Source organism: Caretta caretta, chromosome 9 (assembly GCF_965140235.1).
Source record: "Caretta caretta isolate rCarCar2 chromosome 9, rCarCar1.hap1, whole genome shotgun sequence".
In the NCBI taxonomy this organism is placed as follows: Eukaryota; Metazoa; Chordata; order Testudines; family Cheloniidae; genus Caretta; species Caretta caretta.
Genome location: NC_134214.1, coordinates 6,224,632 through 6,245,246, shown reverse-complemented (window position 1 = coordinate 6,245,246; position 20,615 = coordinate 6,224,632). Strand labels below are relative to the sequence as shown.

General features: G+C 45.3%; 1 protein-coding gene across 1 annotated transcript in view; it reads right to left on the bottom strand.

Annotated features, from left to right (window-relative positions):
• Nucleotides 1–5,842: 5,842 nt before the first annotated feature.
• Nucleotides 5,843–20,615, bottom strand: part of PSMD1 (proteasome 26S subunit, non-ATPase 1) — a 125,882-nt gene continuing 111,109 nt past the window's right edge. The window contains exons 21-25 of the mRNA XM_048864644.2: nt 19,465–19,557; nt 17,519–17,617; nt 14,717–14,863; nt 6,696–6,851; nt 5,843–6,057 (exon numbers count right to left, since the gene is read on the bottom strand). Of these exons, the coding sequence (XP_048720601.1) occupies nt 6,705–6,851; nt 14,717–14,863; nt 17,519–17,617; nt 19,465–19,557 (486 nt within the window). The 3' untranslated portion in view covers nt 5,843–6,057; nt 6,696–6,704. The remainder of the gene's footprint in view (nt 6,058–6,695; nt 6,852–14,716; nt 14,864–17,518; nt 17,618–19,464; nt 19,558–20,615) is intronic.

Sequence of the window (20,615 nt, the reverse complement as noted above, 5' to 3'; positions counted from 1 at the left end):
TCTTTAATTGTTCTCTAAGAAACAATGGGATTAAATTGCAGCAAGGGTGGTTTAGGTTGGACATTAGGAAAAACTTCCTGTCAGGGTGGTTAAGCACTGAAATAAATTGCCTAGGGAGGTTGTGGAATCTCCATCGTTGGAGATTTTTAAGAGCAGGTTAGATGGTCTAGATAATACTTAACCCTGCCTTGAGTGCAGGGGACTGACCTAGATGACCTCTTGAGGTCCCTTCCAGTCCTACGATTCTATGATTGTCTTTTAATTAGTGTCTCTTTGCCTCTGACAAAGCTACACATCATGAAGAGAAGAGCCAGGGGCTAGGAAACATTTTTCTGTATGCACCACTTTTTGCTTCACTGTTTGAAGAGCGTGGTTCCCACCGATGCTTGCTCAGTGTACTGATAATACAAAGAACCAGATGAATGCTAAATCTTAATGCTTATATTGACACCAGAGGTCCCATTCATAAAGACTCTTCATAGAATCATAGAATATCAGGGTTGGAAGGGACTTCAGGAGGTCATCTAGTCCAACCCCCTGCTTAAAGCAGGACCTAATCCCCAACTAAATCATCCCCGCCAGGGCTTCGTCAAGCCTGACCTTAAAAACCTCTAAGGAAGGAGATTCCACCACCTCCCTAGGTGACGCATTCCAGTGCTTCACCACCCTCCTAGTGAAAAAGTTTTTCCTAATATCCAACCTAAATCTCCCCCACTGCAACTTGAGACCATTACTCCTCGTTCTGTCATCTGCTACCACTGACAACAGTTTAGATCCATCCTCTTTGGAACCCCCTTTCAGGTAGTTGAAAGCAGCTATCAAATCCCCCCTCATTCTTCTCTTCTGCAGACTAAATAATCCCAGTTCCCTCAGCCTCTCCCCATAAATCATGTGCTCCAGCCCCCTAATCATTTTTGTTGCCCTCTGCTGGACTCTTTCCAATTTTTCCACATCCTTCTTGTAGTGTGGGGCCCAAAACTGGACACAGTACTCCAGATGAGGCCTCACCAATGTCGAATAGAGGGGAACGATCACGTCCCTCGTTCTGCTGGCTATGCCCCTACTTATACATCCCAAAATGCCATTGACCTTCTTGGCAACAAGGGCACACTGTTGACTCATATCCAGCTTCTCGTCCACTGTAACCTCTAGGTCCTTTTCTGCAGAACTGCTGCCTAGCCGCTCGGTCCCTAGTCTGTAGCAGCGCATGGGATTCTTCCGTCCTAAGTGCAGGACTCTGCACTTGTCCTTGTTGAACCTCATCAGATTTCTTTTGGCCCAATCCTCTAATTTGTTTATGTCCCTCTGTATCCTATCCCTACCCTCCAGCATATCTACCACTCCTCCCAGGTTAGTGTCATCTGCAAACTTGCCGAGGGTGCAATCCATGCCATCCTCCAGATTAATGAAGGTGTTGGACTGACCCTTGGGGCACTCCGCTTGATACCGGCTGCCAACTAGTCATGGAGCCATCGATCACTACCCGTTGAGCCCGATGATCTAGCCAGGTTTCTATCCACCTGATAGTCCATTCATCCAGCCCATACTTCTTTAACTTGCTGGCAAGAATACTGTGGGAGACCGTCTCTAGAGCTTTGCTGAAGTCAAGGAATAGACTTTCTTTCCAATCAGAAGTCTGACAACTGCTACTGAAGACTCCACTGAAGAGCTTTAAGCAACTAATTGGAGAGGAATCTAATTACTCATTCCTTTAACCTCTTGGAATAGGAGACCGTTAGAACTCCACCTTCAAGTCTCCTATCAGTCCCAAGCATGAGATCATCTGAGGCTTTTGAATGTTGCATGTGTCAAGGGAAATGCCAGAAGATAACATTGTCTAAGGGAGGAGTGAGGTCAAGGGAAGAGGAAGGAATAACATTTGTACTGAGAGCTCTGTGAAGTGTAATCGGCTCATCTTGACTGCGCCCTACACAAAAATCAACCTGAAGGGTTTGCGAGGGGAAACCGGTGTGCAAAGTAGCTCATTGTGAACTGCTTTGCTTGCGCAGATTCAGTCCGGAGCTAGACTGAGAATCAACTCCCAGGAAATGAGCAGGGAAGTTAATACGACATTCCTCTACTCAGTTTCTCAGTTAAAGAGCTTCAGGCCAAGCTAGTGGATATGGTGGGGACCATTTGTCCCTATAAAGCATCAGCAAGGTCTTTCAGATCACCTACCAATATGCACTCTCCAAAAGTACCTACCATGGGCCACCAGTGTGTGGTACTGTCACCTACACGCTACGTTCTGGCTGGTTGTGACTGATACCCTTTCCCTCGTCTCCTCCTCTTCAGGTCCTGGACATGGTGAACCCAGAACAGCAAAACTCTAACACCTTCACAATCATTCCTTTCTTCTTGGAATGTCTGCCCACTAGAAGTCTGGTCAGGCAAAGGCAAGAGTTTGCAGCAGCTTCCAGCCCCACCGTCGTCTGGAGTGGTTGAAGCCATAGGTAACAGTGCAACAAAGGGCTTGTCTACACAAACATTTACTTCCCAGCAAGCTGGGACGTTAGTCTACCCCACAGAAGCCTGTTACAGACTAATTGTTGTGTGGACCCTGCTGACGCACCTTAACAGTTCATTCATGTGCTTTGATCCAGTGCTCTTTGAAACAGGAGTCAATCAAAGCACATTAAACTGGTAACGTGTCAGCAGGGTCCATGCAGACAGTTAGTCCGCAGCAGGCTAGTGCCAAATAGATTGACACCCCAGCTTGCCACAGACTAATTGTTCACGTAGACAAGCCCAAAGAAACTTTGAGACTATAGCATGTTGGATGGACACCTGATTTTGCATGAGCATTGCCTGCAGTAGAGGATTTAAACCAGTAAATACAAAGCACTGCTAAGGGCAAAGAATAGAGATGCAGCAATGAATAATTCTTCAGTTCTATAAGCTGCCTTCTGAGAAATTCATGCTTCTCCTAATGTGCTTATCAGCATTGTATTTTTCTCTGCCTCCTCTCATATCTTCTTCCAAACCACATCTGCCTCACATAATTGCCAAAGAATAACTCATCTTTCCATTTCGCAAACTAGATGATGGATGGATGGAAAGATTGCCTAAAACATAGGCAATACTGACTGTGTGAAGTTGCTGATATGGAGAGGAAGGATGGTCTTATGGCTAAGGCTAAGATTTTGTCATGGTTATGTTTAGTAAAAGCCATGGACAGGTCACAGGAAATCAGTAAAAAAAAAATTCACAGAAGATGTGACTTCTCTGTGACTTTTACTGCTGCGGCTCCATGGTTTCCCCACCACCGTGGTAGCTGGGAGCTGTGGGGATCCCAGTCCGTCCGCAGCAGCTGGAAGCTGCAGTTGGGCCCCCCCTTTGCCCAGGGCAGCTGGGCGCTACAGGGTGACCGTATTTCCCAAAGAGAAAGTGGGACACACCCAGCCGCTCACCCGAGGCGTCTCCCTCCCCCGGCACGAGGCTTTGGCCCCTCGCTGGAACCCTGAGGAGGGCCCCCTCAAGAGTCTGTCACCTGTCGCTGGAACCTTTCAGGGGGCCCCCTGTCGCCGGAACCCTGTCAGGGCCCCGCTGGTTGCCAGCTCCAGAGTCCTGCAGCCCCTGGGGCAGAAACAGAGAATGTCACAGAGGTCTCTGGAAGTCACGGATTCCATGACCTTCCGTAACATAAATGTAGCCTTATTTATGGCTAAAGGACAGGAAATCAGAATATTGGGCTCTCTTCCTGATCTGCCACATACATCGTGAGTGACCTTAGAAAAGTCACTTTTCCTTCTGGTGCCTTAATTTTTGTATCTGTAAAATGGAGACACCACTTCCCTATCTCACATGGGTGAGGCTCACTGTGAGACTAAAGCCATAAAGGGAGGCAATATAGCCTGGTGCATAGGGCTTCAGGAATTCAATTCCTAGTTCTGTCACTGGCCTGCAGGGTGACCTTGGGGAAGTAACTTTCCCGCTCTGTGCCTCAGTTTCCCCATCTGTATAACAGGGATACTGATACTGATCTCCTTTGTAAAGCACTTTGAGATCTAAAGATGAAAAGTGCTATTTGTGAGCTGCTTCAAATACTACGCTGAGAAGCCTAATAAAAAATATACACTAATAAAAACCGGTACCCTTTCATAGGCTGTCTCTCCCCTGAGCTCTGCAAAGCCTCATTTTGCTGTTTACACTGTGCCAGCCTCTCCATTACTCATTCAATCATTCACAGTGTTATTCTCTCCCTTTATTTCTTGTACCATTACACCTGTGCTGGGCTTTGGATTCTAATAGTTTGTGCAGGGGCTATCCCTTTGATTCTATTCTTTTATGTACAATAATGTTTTACATAGACCAATGATAGTCTATTTTGTGTCAAGGCCCAAATTTCTTGGTCAAAGTATAGTCAAGCTCCATACTCCAGAGAAAAATAATAAAAAATAATGATGATGATAAATAAATAAAAATAAAATAAGAAGCAGCAGTAAATAAAAAGATTTCTGGGTTTGTCCAAAAGTATCTGGCAGTCCAGATTTGGCCTGCGGCCCGCCTCTTGACTACCCGACATAGACTGTAAAAAGCCCCTTCATGCTTATCTCCAATTCTACTTTATGAAAAAAAAATGTATCTGAATCACGTTCTTAAAAGAACCCTGGGTCAGGACCAGCACAGATTTAAGGAATGATGCTTTTAGCTTTGGTGAATCCTGATTAAAGTCTTGGATGGACAGATGCTACTTTTCTGCTCAACACCTTGTAAGGTGTATTTTACATACCTCTACCAAACGGACACGTAAATTCTGCAGAGAAAGTTGGCCGACTGGTCTATTAATGTAGAAATTAATAAACGTCTTGCTGGAATAAACGAGATACATGGAAGATTGGTCTTGGATATTTTACAGACCTAGCTATGATGCAAATGATTTTTTCATTAAGTTCACGTGGGACAATATTCTTTCTTGGATGCGATACACTTAATTAAAAACTTGTCAGGTTTAAGGGCTGGTTGTTTAAAGTGATGCACCTTAGACAAGAGGCTGTTTTACAGTTGGCCACATCTGAGGTTCTCTGACTTGAGTGTGACGCAACCCAAAGCATCACTGCTAGGGCACAAGAGGTGAAGCCCTAGCAATTTAGACAGCGAATGGAAGAGTTGCATTCATTCTTTCTGAGGCAAATTCCATGCTCCCAGTCATAAATTTGTCCTTGACCAATGATTCACTCTTCAGCATAGGAACTTGCATGTCTGGACTCATCCTGTCTAATTCCAGAATGCACTTTTAGCCGACTGACTAAACCAGCTACATTTCCATATTGGGAGAAAAGAATCAAGGCACACAAAACAAGGGGTAGTTTGCTGGGGTGTAAACAAAAAGAAGTGCATTTTGAAGCTACTAATTTTCTTTTTCCAACACGGGTGCTCAGCACCTTTTTAGCACACCAAGGAGACCAGCAGAGATCTATCCTTGTACCTGGATGACCGGTGTAAAGATTACTGCTGTTCTTAAATCAATGAGGGTCAACTTTGCCAATGCCTCTGGGCAGATGCTGGGGAGCAGGGCAAACAAACAAAATTAGTCCGTCGGATTAGCGCCAGGGCTGAATCAGCCTGGGTTTACTGGCATCCCTTGGCATAAACAAGCATAAAAAAAAAGAGCAATGTGCATGGGTCATTTTTAAAAGGCATCCTTATTGTTCTAGTCTACCATAGGTTAAGGCCTGCCAGCAGCACTGGATACAGCCGGGCACACCTATAAGAGGAAACCCACCTAATATAGGAAGAAGAGGGAGCCAGAGGATGACTCAGAGCCTGTACATTCAAGTGCTGGGAGGCTGATGAATCTTCCCCTCCTTTAGATAAACTGGGACGTCAAAACAAAAGCAAGTTTTCCATCAAGAGGTTTTAATATATTCATTTGAAAACAAAGTTTTGTGAAAGAGTACACTAAACAGCATATATCTCTTCTGCACTCAAACCACAGACCATCAGCATCAGGTCAGCGCAGAGGTGATGCTGCATGCATTGAATGGCAGGTCTCCATAGGAATTTCCTCGTGTGTTTCCAATATCAGACAAAGCATCTTCTTTAGCAGAGCTTGTCCTGGAGACGGAGACCAGAAAGGCAAAAACATTAGCTGAGGCCATCTTCTGCCCAGTCCCAAAAGAGCCCACATTTGTATGCTCCTACAAGCAGCTAAGATCCTCTGGGTCTGGTACTGAAGCTCCAGTGTTCGTGACATACCCAGTTGTTGGCAAGAAACGAGGTATCCCGACTGACCACTAATCCATGCGCATTTTTAACCCTACAATCAGAAACAAGGCAACTGGATTCTGATTTTCATCAGCAAACCAGCATGTCAGCTCAGTCCCACACGTCCCATGCTATTTATGAAGGAGCCTGCAGTTAGATAATGTAATGCCTGGAGTAGGTGGACTTTGTTTCACTCCGTTTAGTTCAGGGATACGGTCACAGAAGCTGAGATTGTGGCTCGTGTCCCTCTCTGTGCACAAGCCTGTACTGCTGGGACAAGAAGACTAAGGTTGGAGAGAGGGAGCCTTTCCCTTTCAGCTAAAACTGCCATTGTGAAAAAATCAGCACAATGTACTTCCATCGACACAAAACCACACGACCCCTTAAAAAAAAAAGAAAAAAGAGCAAAACGTTTAAACACTGGGTCCTCTGATGGATGGAGTTTTTACTCTACCCATTAATGGAGGAGCTAGAGAACTGCACCATACCTCAGGATCCTAGTCATCAATGTACTCAAAAGGCTCTGGTGGTTCAGGTTCTTGCTCCTCTTCCTCAATCTTCGGGCCATGGGCTGCCACTGGTTCCACCAGCTCCTCCATATCTGCACTGGTGTCCTTCAGAATGATGATGCCACCAATGGAAAGCTAGAAGCCAAGTGCAGAGAATGTGTCAGTGCCTAGAGACATTCAAGAATACCTCTGTCTCGTGTAGGATTGTCTTTGACCTAGGACAGAAACAGGACCCCAAGTCCCCTGGGTTACAATCACCCCATCAGTGTGAATGCTCCACTCAAAGCAAGGGGTGAAAACAGCTTTCGGTGGTCTGTTACAATGAAAGCAAAGTATTCTCCCATTGTACATACCAGTGTCACACCACCAGGGGCAGACAAAATGTAAAGGGACAGAAGGGAAGGGTTAAATACATTGATTTATTAAAATGCGGCACTTGGAAGCTTTAGATTGTCTCAAATGTTTATGAATCAAATTGGAAGCTAGTAGGCTTTATGGCCAGTGTGTTTATGAGTTACTGAAACACTCTGAATAGAGGCATCCAGTCATTCACATTCTAGCCTCATAACAAGGGGAATGGAATAAGTGACCGTGCCTATGTATCTATGGACATGCATATAGCATATGCTTCTGGATAATGTCACGGTGTTGTGCCCCTCTGTGGTTTGGGACTTTGCTACCTTGGAGTGCCTCACTTTCTAGGTAAAAAGAACAGGACGACTTGTGGCACCTTAGAGACTAACCGATTTATTTGAGCATAAGCTTTCATGAGCTACAGCTCACCTCATTGGATGCATACTGTGGAAAATACAGAAGATGTTTGTTTTTATACAGACAAATCATGAAAAAATGGGTGTTTATCACTACAAAAGGTTTTCTCTCCCCCCACCCCACTCTCCTGCTGGTAATAGCTTATGTAAAGTGATCACTCTCCTTACAATGTGTATGATAATCAAGATGGGCCATTTCCAGCACAAATCCAGGTTTTATCATACACATTGTAAGGAGAGTGATCACTTTACATAAGCTATTACCAACAGGAGAGTGGGTTTGTTTGGGGAGGTGTGGGGGGGTGGGGGGAGAAAACCTGGATTTGTGCTGGAAATGGCCCACCTTGACTATCATACACATTGTAAGGAGAGTGATCACTTTACATAAGCTATTACCAGCAGGAGAGTGGGGTGGGGGGAGAGAAAACCTTTTGTAGTGATAAACACCCATTTTTTCATGATTTGTGTGTATAAAAACAAACATCTTCTGTATTTTCCACAGTATGCATCCGATGAAGTGAGCTGTAGCTCACGAAAGCTTATGCTCAAATAAATTGGTTAGTCTCTAAGGTGCCACAAGTACTCCTTTTCTTTTTGCGAATACAGACTAACACGGCTGTTACTCTGAAAACTTTCTAGGTACTAACACAATGATGGAGGTCACTGGAGGTGCTCTGGATAAGGGTTCTTAGATTTGCACCTGAGGATTGAGGACTTTATGGCGAAGGCTCCCGGACACACTACTCCGTTCTTTCAGCACTTGCACCCTCTGTAAGAGCCAGAATTCACTGACCATCAGAGCATGGTGCGAATGTCCCTGCCAGCCAAACCGTCGCTGAAAGACTCTCTCTGGAAACACCGTCTTTTTCTCTGATGTCTGAGTTATTAGCATATAATGCCATCCACAGCCTCAGAAACAACTTTGACATCATAATCAAAAAAGCTGACAAAGGAGGTGCTGTAGTCATCATGAATAGATCGGAATATGAACAAGAGGCTGCTCGGCAGTTCTCCAACACCACTTTCTACAAGGCATTACCCTCTGATCCCACTGAGGGTTACCAAAAGAAACTACAGCATTTGCTCAAGAAACTCCCTGAAAAAGCAGAAGAACAAATCCGCACAGACACACCCCTGGAACCCTGACCTGGGGTATTCTATCTGCTACCCAAGATCCATAAACCTGGAAATCCTGGACGCCCCATCATCTCAGGCATTGGCACCTTGACAGCACGATTGTCTGGCTATGTAGACTCCCTCCTCAGGCCCTATGCTACCAGCACTCCCAGCTATCTTCGAGACACCACTGACTTCCTGAGGAAACTACAATCCACCAATGATCTTCCTGAAAACACCATCCTGGCCACTATGGATGTAGAAGTCCTCTACACCAACATTCCACACAAAGACGGACTACAAGCCGTCAGGAACAGTATCCCCGATAACGTCACGGCAAACCTGGTGGCTGAACTTTGTGACTTTATCCTCACCCATAACTATTTCACATTTGGGGACAACGTATACCTTCAAAACAGCGGCACTGCTATGGGTTCCCGCATGGCCCCACAGTATGCCAACATTTTTATGGCGGACTTAGAACAACGCTTCCTCAGCTCTCGTCCCCTAATGCCCCTACTCTACTTGCGCTACATTGATGACATCTTCATCATCTGGACCCATGGAAAAGAAGCCCTTGAGGAATTCCACCATGATTTCAACAATTTCCATCCCACCATCAACCTCAGCTTGGACCAGTCCACACAAGAGATCCACTTCCTGGACACTACAGTGCTAATAAGCGGTGGTCACATAAACACCACCCTAAACCGGAAAACTACTGACTGCTATTCCTACCTACACGCCTCCAGCTTTCATTCAGACCACACCACACGATCTACTGTCTACAGCCAAGCTCTACGATACAACCACATTTGCTCCAACCCCTCAGACAGAGACAAACACCTACAAGATCTCTATCAAGCATTCTTACAACTACAGTACCCACCTGCGGAAGTGAAGAAACAGATTGATAGAGCCAGAGGAGTTCCCAGAAGTCACCTACTACAGGACAGGCCCAACAAAGAAAACAACAGAACGCCACTAGCCGTCACCTTCAGCCCCCAACTAAAACCTCTCCAACGCATTATCAAGGATCTACAACCTATCCTGAAGGACGACCCATCACTCTCACAGATCTTGGGAGACAGGCCAGTCCTTGCTTACAGACAGCCCCCCAACTGAAGCAAATACTCACCAGCAACCACACACCACACCACAGAACCACTAACCCAGGAACCTATCCTTGCAACAAAGCCCGTTGCCAACTCTGTCCACACATCTATTCAGGGGACACCATCACAGGGCCTAATCACATCAGCCACACTATCAGAGGCCCGTTCACCTGCACATCCACCGTGATATATGCCATCATGTGCCAGCAATGCCCCTCTGCCATGTACATTGGTCAAACTGGACAGTCTCTACGTAAAAGAATAAAGGGACACAAATCAGACGTCAAGAATTATAACATTCAAAAACCAGTTGGAGAATACTTCAATCTCTCTAGTCACTCGATTACAGACCTAAAAGTGGCAATACTTCAACAAAAAAAACTTCAAAAACAGACTCCAACGAGAGCCTGCTGAATTGGAATTAATTTGCAAACTGATTACAATTAACTTAGGCTTGAATAGAGACTGGGAGTGGATGGGTCATTACACAAAGTAAAACTATTTCCCCATGTTTATCCCCCCCACCCCCACCCACTGTTCCTCAGACGTTCTTGTCAACTGCTGGAAATGGCCCACCTTGATTATCACTACAAAATGGTCGTCCCCCAGCTCTCCTTCTGGTAATAGCTCACCTTAAGTGATCACTCTGGTTACAGTGTGTATGGTAACACCCATTGTTTCATGTTCTCTTTGTATATAAATCTCCCCACTGTATTTTCCACTGAATGCATCTGATGAAGTGGGCTGTCACTCACGAAAGCTTTTGCTCAAATAAATTGGTTAGTCCACAAGCACTCCTTTTCTTTTTGTGAATACAGACTAACACGGCTGCTACTTTGAAACCTGAGTTATAACTGGGAGTTTATTGTGTCTAGGTGCCACCCTGTTGGCTGCACTGTATGTTAATTAAATAAACGGCCATTCTAAGCTACCTCTGCTCTTCCATTATCTATCTCTCAGCTTGCTGGAAGGTGACATCTGGATCTGTGGATTTATGCAGTGACTATAATCTGGCACTTTCCATACGGCTTTAAAAATCAAAACACACCAACTGTTTCATGAGATTCAGTCTTTGCAAGACAAACCAGAGTCAGATCTTGGCTCAACCCCTCCCCAGAGACTCTCAGAAGCAGAGCCAAATCTGATCATCAGCGTCCATTGACTGAGAATTCCATTAGCAGAACCTCGTAAGACAAAAGAAGAATGAAGCACAAAACATACAACTCGCCAAAGCTAGCGGCTGCCTGCAGAGGTACGGAAACATGGACACTGTGTCGAGGCCTGGCTGGAATTATAGCCTTCCCCACATTTGAATTCCAGGGTATAATCAGCATCTCAAAGTGACCTTTTACGAAGGGGCCCCACCAGCAGAAACTTTAAAAACCAGCACTCTGTGTCGACGCTGGGAAGCCACCTTGGTCCCACCGTTCCATCATGGCAAGACACACACTGCTCTGTTCTTTCAGGAAACCACTCGGAGACAGAGCGGATACTCCACTCACTGACTGCCTTTGTACTGGGGGTGGCTTGGCTCCCCAGTGAGGCTTCGGGCCACCGCTGTCCTCAGGGCTCCACCACTCTCTGACTGAGACACCGCGCTGCCCCTAGCCAGGCTGCAGTGCTTCTTCCCGCACATTTCCCTTCTGAAGGGCAGCCACGTCTTTACTCCCATGCTGCATCAGGCCCAGGGCTTCTCTTCCCCAGGAGCAGACAAAACACACAACTGCACACGTCAGCTGAGTTTAGGGCTGACGACTGTGCGCATATGAACATTTCAATTGCAGAACTGAGCTCGTACTGGGCTGGGCAGCAGCTCCGTCCAGGCTGGGAGGTCAATTGGGCCACCTCCTTGTCTTAGAGATCTGGGACAGAACCACCCCTTCCCAGCTGTGTGAAAGAAGCTGTTCTCAAAGCTTCCACGTGCTGATGAAATACCAGTGAACGCAAGTGTATTAAAAACAAGAACTGATTTTCTGGGCAGGGTATTCATTGCCAGGGTGCACGCTCTCACACACAATTACGAAACAGAGTAGGCCCCATGTTCATCCATTTCTTGCACAATAACAAAAGCCAGCAGAATTTGACTCAGTCCATTTGCAGCCTGACAATGTGTTCATTAGCCTTCCAGTGTACCACAGCGTTTCACAGACTAGTTGGCAAACCCATGGGCTATTAGTAAAAGGTCTTTTCCATCTCCCATTTCCATAATCCGATGCCATTCCCTCTGCATGTTAACAAGAGACCAGGACTTTTTTGAGGTCAGGTGCAGTGGAATAATAAATCTATTCAGTAAATAATAATAAATAATAACAAATCTATCCTCACAAGCGGTCCATTTCCTGGACACTACTGTGCTAATAAGCAACGGTCACAACGACCACCCTATACCGGAAACCTACTGACCATTATACTTACCTACATGCCTCCAGCTTCCATCCAGGACATACCACATGATCCACTGTCTACAGCCAAGCTCTAAGATACAACCGCATTTGCTCCAATCCCTCAGACAGAGACAAACACCTACAAGATCTCTATCAAGCATTCTTAAAACTACAATACCCACCTGCGGAAGTGAAGAAACAGACTGATAGAGCCAGAAGAGTTTCCAGAAGTCACCTACTACAGGACAGGCCCAACAAAGAAAATAACAGAACGCCACTAGCCGTCACCTTCAGCCCCCAACTAAAACCTCTCCAGCGCATCATCAAAGATTTACAACCTATCCTGAGGGACGATCCCTCACGCTCACAGATCTTGGGAGACAGACCAGTCCTCGCTTACAGACAGCCCCCCAACCTGAAGCAAATACTCACCAGCAACCACACAACAAAAACACTAACCCAGGAACCTATCCTTGCAACAAAGCCCAATGCCAACTCTGTCCACATATTTATTCAAGTGACACCACCATAGGACCTGATCACATTAGCCACGCCATCAGGGGCTTGTTCACCTGCACATCTACCAATGTGATATATGCCATCATGTGCCAGCAATGCCCCTCTGCCATGTACATTGGCCAAACCGGACAGTCTCTATGCAAAAGAATAAATGGACAAAAATCTGACATCAGGAATCATAACATTCAAAAACCGGTAGGAGAACATTTCAACCTCTCTGGCCACTCAGTAAAAGATTTAAGGGTGGCAATTTTGCAACAGAAAAGCTTCAAAAACAGACTCCAAGGAGAAACTGCTGAGTTTGAATTAATATGCAAACTAGATACCGTTAACTTGGGTTTGAATAGAGACTGGGAGTGGCTGGGTCATTACATATTACATATTGAATCTATTTCCACATGTTAAGTATCCTCAGACCTTCCTGTTAACTGTCTAAATGGGCCATCTTGATTATCACTACAAAAGTTTTTTTCTCCTGCTGATAAATAGCTCATCTTAACTAATTAGCCTCTCACAGTTTGTATGGTAACTTCCAACTTATCTGTATGTATATATGTTCCATTCTATGCATCCGATGATGAGGGCTGTAGCCCACGAAAGCTTATGCTCTAATAAATTTGTTAATCTCTAAGGTGCCACAAGTACTCCTGTTCTATTAAGTAAAAACACCATCTATGCACACAACCCACTGCATAGTAATAAAATCCCAGCACAAGTGATAATGAATTTCACAGCATTGACACCCAATCTAGAAGACATTTCAGAGCTATATTAAGATCTAAACTCAGTGAGCACGATGTACTAGGCTGAGCTTCAAGTCCCTTAAATGTATCTGAGAACACTAAAAAACTTGACTGCTGCAGCCCACCAGTGGGATAGCAGTTCTCACAGCTCTGACCTCAGGGACGCTGGCTTGGAATGGAGACCACTGCCCTCTGTTCTAGGCAGAATACAGGCCGCTAGCACTGGGAAAGCAGCCCTTGCAGGCCCAGCCATGAATGACAGCAGCAGCTTTGGGGGAGACAAGAGGAAGGGAAACATACCATCCACTCTTGAAACATCAGCTCCTGGAGAAGGGGCATGAGTGTTGCGAGGCCCTATGTTACACTCCAAATGAGGTTTCTCACTGCCATCCTTAATCATTATGAACTGCCATTTCCCACCACTACAAAGAATCAACTGGACTGACGTAGCCTCCTGTCCATCTGCCACTAGTCCGCTGTGCATCGTGGCCGGGCAGATTTCATTATTCCCGAGCCATCCCTGATATATGGGGCTGTAGACAGTTCTCCACTGGTGGAAATTCCATAGCTCCCCAGGGCAGCTTTTTCCAGCGAAAGTTAAAATTTTCCCTGCTGCAGCGTAGAACCCTTGACTGGCTTTTTTTCCTTACTTAAGGAGAATAAACCGACCCCTACTTGCTGTTTATACCATACGTTTCAAATCTGCAGACCATTCTAGACTGAACATGCCCGCTTCTCAAAAACGTTGGCACAAATCTTCATCCCCAAACCTTTTATCTTTATTGCTTGCACTGGATCGCTGTCCAGTCCATCTGCCCTTTCACCTTAGCACCTATGGAGGAGTGCAAGACAGAGAGAGAGTAACTGTAAGCTAACTCCAATTCTCCGGTGACCCTACAAGCTACAGATCCAGGCTTCAGATTGCAGTTACTGCAAATCGTTACACAGTCTTATGATGGTTCAATTCCCCAGTCCCCCATGAGGTTTTTATTAGGTGTCAATGGACATATCATCAGTTTCTGGGTCAGGATCTCTGAAGAGAGCACAGGGTAAGAGAATGTAAAGTAGCAGCATTAGGGCATTATAAGGGCCTAGAGTAGCTCTGCCTTCCAATAACTACAAATGTGTGAAAGCAATTGAGAAGAGGGACATAAGGAAGTAAAAATGAGACATGGGGATATATCATGTGGCCTCTAAAACACAGTACAGCCATCAGCTGTTATGGTTTTAGTTCTCAGGAGCACACACAGCTGTCCTGTCCACATGCAAGATCCCAGCGCAAAGCACGTCCGCTGGGAACTCTCCAAGTGTGAGAACAGGGTGTTAGGTTTGCACAAGGTAGGTTGCACCCACTGGTTTAAAAGGCTGATATCGGCAGCTCTCTGTCACGGTGAGGACTTTCAGCTGAGCAGGCATGACTCTGGCTGGGTTATCCAGCAGCTGGAAGTTGGGTTCGGGCTCCTTTTTCTTTTCTTTCTCTTCCTTCTTCTCAGTCTCATCCTACAAAACACAAGGCCACCATGGTTTACCTGCAGCCTTCAATCCTCTCACATTTGAGGCTGGGGTCAAACTTGCTACTTGATCCACACAGCATGAGCAGTAACTCAAAAACCTGTTTAAGAGACATTCTCTTAAGATAAAGGAGTCAATCAGGCTAATTCCCCACCACAAAGCACAGTGAATACTTATATAAACCCAAGGCACCTGAATTCCCCCAGAGCAGAACCTTATTGTAAGAGCAATCCAGATTCCAGGGGCACAAGAGTTAAATAAGAGGTTAGAGTGGCCCAGCAAACTTCCACTTTCAATAGCCACTCAATAAAGCCCAGGACTTTTCATGCTGCATGTTACAACCTGGCACACAAAAGGTGCCAAATGCAGGTGGGATTTTCCTAGCTATAAAGCTGTCACTGACATCTTATGTCATTGGCAGTCATGGCAACTTGACCAAAATGACTCCATCCTGGTGACTCTTTACAGACGGTTCCAGGTACAATTCTGCTCAATTCCGGATTCAGCAGAGGCTGCAATTTGAGACAGAAGCATTTATGCAGCCTCATGAAAACATTTCAGACTGTGGGTTACCTTTTCCCTTCTGCTGGTCACAGTTTGACAAGCGGGGAGGAGGTCAGAGACTAACTAGGTACTTCTAGAAAGCAGCTGTGTGATAGGCACCAAATGTAAGGTTCAGAGCAGGCACCCCTTGTTACAGCAGAAGGCACCCTCTCAGGTACCAGATTCACGAACAGCAGCAAATTCCAAAGGACTCCAGCAAACCTCATATGAGCTGTATGAGAAAACGGGAAAGCAGAGATACAGCCACGACCCTATGTCAGCTCAAACACAACAGGGGGCAGCAGTCTCTCTTTGTCTAGTTGCTTTTCCTTCTCAGACAACTCAGTGTGTCTAGGTCAGCTTTCCACACAGCTGACACACACAGAGCCCTTCTGACTCACCGTAGCCTTTCTTCACTTTCACGTGATTTTAGACCACAGAGCTGTTTGGAGGAAGGCTTATTTGCCTGGCACGTTTTGCTTAGTGTACAGTGCTGTGTGAATAATACAACCCAAAGACTATGTTAATGTTACAGTTGTGCTGTGGAAGGGTCAAGAAACACAAAAGTTAAAGATCCCAACAGCTGCTTTAACTCACGTGCAACTATGTTGCACACAGATAATAGTAGTACACAGCCTGAAAAGTGAATAGAAGTTAATGCGTTAGAAGTTGTCCCGTATATTGTGTGCACGCAATGTGGTCACGCTCACGTTGCCGTAGGCACATGTCATTTTAAGTGTGCCACCTTGATGGTACACTGCTGTTTTTCCACATGCCACTTTGTTTTCCATTCGACAGAATAAAGAAGCTGCCCCTAATTCATAACCTCAGCGAGGCCCAAGCAGACTTTGACATAGACACCTCGTTAAGGTGAATGAGGCAAAACGAAACCCAACCTCAGCAGCTGCTGCTGTTTACCTGGAAGGAGTTTTCTGCAAAGATGGGTTATCTGAACATCTATTATTTATATAGTGCTGGGTAAGGGGAGGTATTTGGAAATGAAAAAACAATGGAATTTGAAGAGTACAGAATTTACAAAACTTTGGGAAAAGCTGCTAAAGCGATGATGTCACCCCACAAATCCAGAATCTGCAATTCTCCCCCATACCTGCGATCTTTTCACACCCCTGATGTTAAAGCAGATTTTGGGGAGGTTTTTGCTGACTTTCAATATGACAGTTTCTCACTCACAAACTGTTCCAGCAGCAACAACTGCATGTTGGGATATCACAAAAGTAATGTTCTTCATTAGGCTACGTTAAGAATTTTAGCTGCCTGAGTCGTCTCAGAATCAATTCCATCAATCATTTATAATCCAGCTAATTCCACCTCCTTTCCCGCAAACTTGCTCCTGAAGATACTCCTCGGTGTGTCCGACTTGCATATAAAGTTTCACGTTCTCAGGCCAGATTGTCAGCTGATGGTAAGTCAGCAGAGCTCCATGGAAGTGACTGTAGCTATGGTAATCTACACCAGCTGAGGACCTTGCCCGCAAAGTTCAGCTATTGTTGGAGGATTGGGGGGGTTGCACGCTGCAGAAATAAAGTCCAACAATGGTTTAGAATGGAGAAAGTATTTCCCCCCCTCTGATAGATCAGCACGCATGAAAATTATAGGCAGAAAGATAAATATTTTCAGAATGTAATGGGGGTGTGAAAACAGTGGGTTAGAATTTAACTAGCTTGGGAACCTTACCTATAGCAAAAAGAAAAGGAGTACTTGTGGCACCTTAGAGACCAACAAATTTAAGGTGCCACAGGTACCCCTTTTCTTTTTGCGGATACAGACTAACACGGCTGTTACTCTGTTACCTATAGCAGTCACCTCCAAGCAACTGTTATAAGAAAGATTGTTAAAAAGTCACCAGTGGTGCACCAAAGAACAGGAATTTTATTACATTTCTTCCACAGCCCCACAAGAACCTTGTGCCTGGATAAGTTACTCAATATATTGAATCATGTTAACACGGTTCTGAGAAACTACGGTAATGCAGGTGATGATGGGAACAGAGATGTGTATAGGAGCCAGTGTTCATGTGATACACAGCCCCCCAAACAAAACTCGCTGGAGGACATTTTGATATTTATGGCTTATACCCACCACTTCCATTTTCTCTTCTTCCTTTTTCTCTTTCTCCTTCTCCTTCTCCTTCTCCTTCTTCTTGGCTTTTGCGGTGATGGACAACACAGCAGTAGAAACCTGGACATTTCAACAAAGAAGGCTTTCAGAATGGCTTCAACACTGTACGCAGGGCTCATCTCCCAGCCAGGCAAGCAGACCAAAAGGAGAGTCAGCACTGTGCCAATTTTCAGTTTCACTACCCACCCACTACCTTATAAGCAGCACGCAGAAGACGAAATGGCAAACAGGAGTGGAAAAGGGTGTTACACAATCAGATCTGGTTAGTTTCTGTAAGTGAAGAGAGGGCAAGCTCCCTAATGTAGAGATTACTCAATGCTGTTTTGTTTTCCCTACTAAGGGATTTCTTTAAATTTGAGGAGTGACAAGGAATTCTTACCATGGGAAAGTTCGCTCCCATGGTTTCAGTGACAAGGCAACATCAAGCCAGAAGAGAGATTCTTGACAATGTCGTAATCCTTTTCACCACTCCTCTACCCCGGCACTACTGTAATCCACAGCTGTTATGGGTAACTGGCACACAATGGCAGACACACTGCAACAGCCCAGGATGTGAAAAGTTTCATCCGAGGAAGAAACAATTGGGCTGATCTTCTCTGAGTGTCCACAGCTTCTTTTCAACAATCAGTGTTAGACAACACCACCACCACCACCACAGGGTCAGCAGGCAGACCCGTGTCAGCCCTGCCCGTCCGTTCCTGCTCCTGGAAAGATTATCCATTCCTCTAAGGTTTTGGTGGAGTCTTAGGGTGCCATATCAAGGTATTCTAAGGGTGGGCCAGAATCAGCCACGGGGTTTGAATTTTGGAAAGGGCGGGATATGTCCAAAAGCACCTGCCACTGTGAAATTTCTTATGATATTACTTGCCTTTGTGCACAATCCGGTCCTATTCCAAGGCAAAAACCAGCTGCTTGGTAGTAGTCTATTGCCCTCATTTGGGCTAATTTCTACAGGCTTCTGTTCTCTAAATCCGAGAACCCCTCATTTCTAGTGTTCGGTTTTCTTAAACTGCTTAGCAGTTTTCACCAGATGCCACACACATTAGCAAGACATGCCTGAGTACACACCTCTGCTGCCTCTCTCTGGTGGCTGGCAGGTCTGCTCCGCCTGCTGCAGTCAAGCCACGGATGGTGATGATCAAGTTCTATGGGCACATGAGCTGCCCTCCTTTGTGTGAGGACACCTATCCTGCCAAAGACGACCACCTGAGGCTCAATTTTCTTACCTGGACGTTACCATTTCTACATTTACCGTTTTGCAGTGCACAGGCCCACAAATTCTACCCATGAATGCTTAATGCCTTGCGTTAGCTGTTGGGACACTTTGGACTCCTGCCCTCAAGGACTGTTATTTATTATTTGTATTACCATTGCACCTAGGAGCCCTAGTCATAATCTCACTGTGCTCAGTGCTGTATGAATACAGAACAAAAAGATGCTACGCGCAAAGGAGCAATATGTACATGGTAAATACTCCTGTAACAGCTCTCCTGCTCATCCGGCTAGTCAAGGAAGGCGCCAGTCAAATCCCAGCACAAAGATTACAAGCGACAGTGAATTCCAGACTCAGCAATGAGAGAGACAGAAAGGTGGTGAGCTCAGTGAATTAAAATCAATGGGCCAATTTTTATGGCCACCCTCACCCATTTCACAAAGCTCATGTGGCAATAAGAAGCGTCCAGGTATGTTGAGTGCAACTGCTATTACAAAGGAAAGAAGTCCGTGAGGAAAAGAATGCTGCTACACGGCCAGAGTTACGTAATATTTACTCTCAGAGATACTAGCAACTGACAATCTTTTCTTCATTCCTAAAGGAATACGTTGCCATGGGCTAATGCTGGGAAGGTTAATGTTCATAGTGGATGAGTCCACAGAGAGTAGAAAAGTCAGCCGATCAGCTTACCAACCTTTTCCTTCTCCTTTTCCTTCGGTACCTCCAGAGGGGCAGGATATGCAAAGGTAGAGGGCTTGCAGTTGGATTTGTACTGGACTTTTGGCATCTAAAAAAAAATACAGACTTTTGAAAGAATTGTTACAGGAAAGTAAAGGGAAAGAACCAAACAGCAGAATAGCTGCCTTGGTTGCCTTTTCCTCCTTACAAAGATAAACACAAATCATCTAAAGTACAAAAGCTTCCCTTTTCCCCCTCCGGAAGCTGAGAAGCTGCCATCCGTGGCAAATGTTCAGCTGTAACATCGTTATTCAATTATGATATAATTCAACTCTGGTAGGGCATTTTCTGCTTCTCCAGCTTACTGCACACTATGCACATCCAGCTGTTTCTTCATTGTTATGATGCTGTCATGGTTTAGCTGTGGCTGTCTTTTGCACAAAACTGGCCTTAAGACCTAAAACAGGATCAGCTTTATCTACGCACAGCAGACTAGACCACGCATCTTCTGCCATTCACTTTTTCCAAGACAGCAGTACAAGTTTCACTGGTTTCACATTACATTACGCTCCCCCGGTCGGATACAGCCAGACAGCTTTCTTCTATCTATCCATCCAAATATTTATACTGCACTCACCACCACTGTATCTAAGCTGCTTTTCCTTCCCAACACATCTCTTCAGTGTCAGAACAGGTAAGAGTTGGCAGAGGCCAAATGAAAGAGCATTGAAAGCTATATGACCTACAAGGTTTGAGCCAGTAAAACTGAGTTGCTCAACTTACATGAAAAATGTTGTGCACCTTAAAAAATAATCACAAGGAATTAGAGCACAATTAGAGCTGAGAGCCCCAGAAAGCCGAGGGAGGAACGATGGCTGTATGGTTGTGGCACTGGATGTGGATTCAGGAGATCTGGGATCAAATCCCAGTACTGCCACCAATTCCCTGGGCGGCCGCTGTTAGTATTTGAGAGGTGGTCTGATATTACCACTGTGACGTTGCACTCTGTATGATTTTATGAAAATATGCTAATGAGTGTGAATATAATGGAACTGGAATATGCTTCACGCAAAAGGTCTCTTGTAAGGTATCATTACAAAGCTTATAAATCTACTGAGCGTGGTCATCCTATTTGTATAAATGTATCACTCTTGTACCTGAAACTAG